Source organism: Formica exsecta, unplaced genomic scaffold (genome assembly GCF_003651465.1).
Source record: "Formica exsecta isolate Colony F162 unplaced genomic scaffold, ASM365146v1 scaffold218, whole genome shotgun sequence".
Lineage (NCBI taxonomy): Eukaryota > Metazoa > Arthropoda > Insecta > Hymenoptera > Formicidae > Formica > Formica exsecta.
In genome coordinates, this window is record NW_021849477.1 from 407,896 (window position 1) to 409,493 (window position 1,598).

General features: G+C 41.7%; 2 protein-coding genes across 2 annotated transcripts in view; one reads left to right on the plus strand and one right to left on the minus strand.

Moving 5' to 3' along the window:
- LOC115235330 overlaps positions 1 to 1,598 on the plus strand; it is a 108,108-nt gene that overhangs the window by 37,630 nt on the left and 68,880 nt on the right. The gene's annotated exons all lie outside the window — the stretch shown is intronic.
- Positions 303 to 1,598, minus strand: part of LOC115235329 — a 2,051-nt gene continuing 755 nt past the window's right edge. Inside the window, exons 2-4 of the mRNA XM_029807031.1 lie at positions 1,294 to 1,466; positions 667 to 783; positions 303 to 432 (exon numbers count right to left, since the gene is read on the minus strand). Of these exons, the coding sequence (XP_029662891.1) occupies positions 303 to 432; positions 667 to 783; positions 1,294 to 1,466 (420 nt within the window). The remainder of the gene's footprint in view (positions 433 to 666; positions 784 to 1,293; positions 1,467 to 1,598) is intronic.

The window sequence follows — 1,598 nt, forward strand, 5'->3', positions numbered from 1 at the left end:
ACCGCTCTTTAGTCTCGGCGGCATTTGAAAAGTTTGAAATTACAATAAAACCAACTATGCGATAGGTCCACGCGTTTTATCAGTAATCGAAGACCGACATTTTCGTTGCGGAATAACACACACGTAGCCAGGGCAAATGACAGGACGGAAAAATTGTTCAGTCGCCAGAAAAACTTCGCCAAGGTCTCGGCGGCAAGTCGATCATCATCAGATGTGCCACCGTCATGTCGGCCGTCGTGTATGCAAACCACAGTTTGTGGCGCGGTTTCCGGAGCGAAATTGGTCGCAAAGTCAATATAATTTCAAAAGTCTATGTCATAAATGGAATACGGACACGTGGGATACAGCATCTGGCAGTTTCCACTCGTTTCGTACGCGTGATCGTAAGCGTGATCTTCCGCTCGTTCGAATCTGCCTCCGTCCATAGGTAATCTGCGAAACAGAATTGTTGCTGTAATAATATCTTCTGTGCTTAATCCTTAGTAAGAATAAAGCGTTTGTCAAGTTGCGTTTGTTCCTTAATTAAGGTGGAAGATTCACGCGCTTTAAAACTCTAAGGCTAGTGTTTCGCGAAAAGAGAACAAAAATTTCATATAATTATATAATATAAAAAGAAATTTATTACATAAAAATAATTTATTAAAATAGAATTGCGATTGCACTTACGTGAAAATTGCATGAAGAAGTTCCTGAATGAAGGAGCCTGTACCTACTTGAGAGGGATCTCGTTGGCTCGCTTCGCAGAGTGCTCTCATCACGCAGGATCTGCCGTCGAGGCCGGTGCTGCCGATAAAGTTTAATTTGAAAGCGTTCCTCGGCATAAACTTTGACGACAGCTCGGCTTCCCCCGCGCGAAAACAATTATGCTTGAAATAATTTCGTTTCTAATTACAGCTAAAAATAATTACAATCACAACTATAGCACGCGCCGCGCGAACCGCGTATAATAAAGATTAATATTATCCGAATTATGTCTTCTAATTTTCTTTTTCTTTTTAATAAATTCTCATAAAGTAAGTAAGTTAAAGCCGCGTTTATATAACGATAAATTCATTGCGTTAAATTCGCACTTTTCCGATAAATTTTTTAGAATCGATCTAGTCGTAGCTGTAGACAAGGCACGTATCCACTTCCGGATTTCTGCACGAAACGCGGCAACCCCAGAGGATTTGTCGATGTCTTAAATCGTTTCGGACAAGTATTCTTGACCATAATGTTACTTCTCGTCAGGCCGAATGCATATTGAAAGATTGGCAAAGCCGGTTGAAAAACGCGAAATAACACGACACTCACGATTGTAGAAAAGCCTCCATTTTCGGATATACGACGCTACGGCTTCTACGGTGAAGTAAATTCGATATCTTTGAGTCGACCTTATTCGGAAGTTCCCAGGCTAAGGCAGCTGTCAGTCCCATCACCAAATCACCGTCTCGGCCGTACGCTCCAATAGTCAGACAATACACTAACTGGAAAATACACGGAACATTCACGCGCAAATTTAGTTTTCTACGTAAATTTCGCAGACTGCAGGAGAGCTCGAGAGAGCGGTGAGGTACTTTACTTTTCTACTTTATCCGTGTACCGAAATTTAAGAGAGG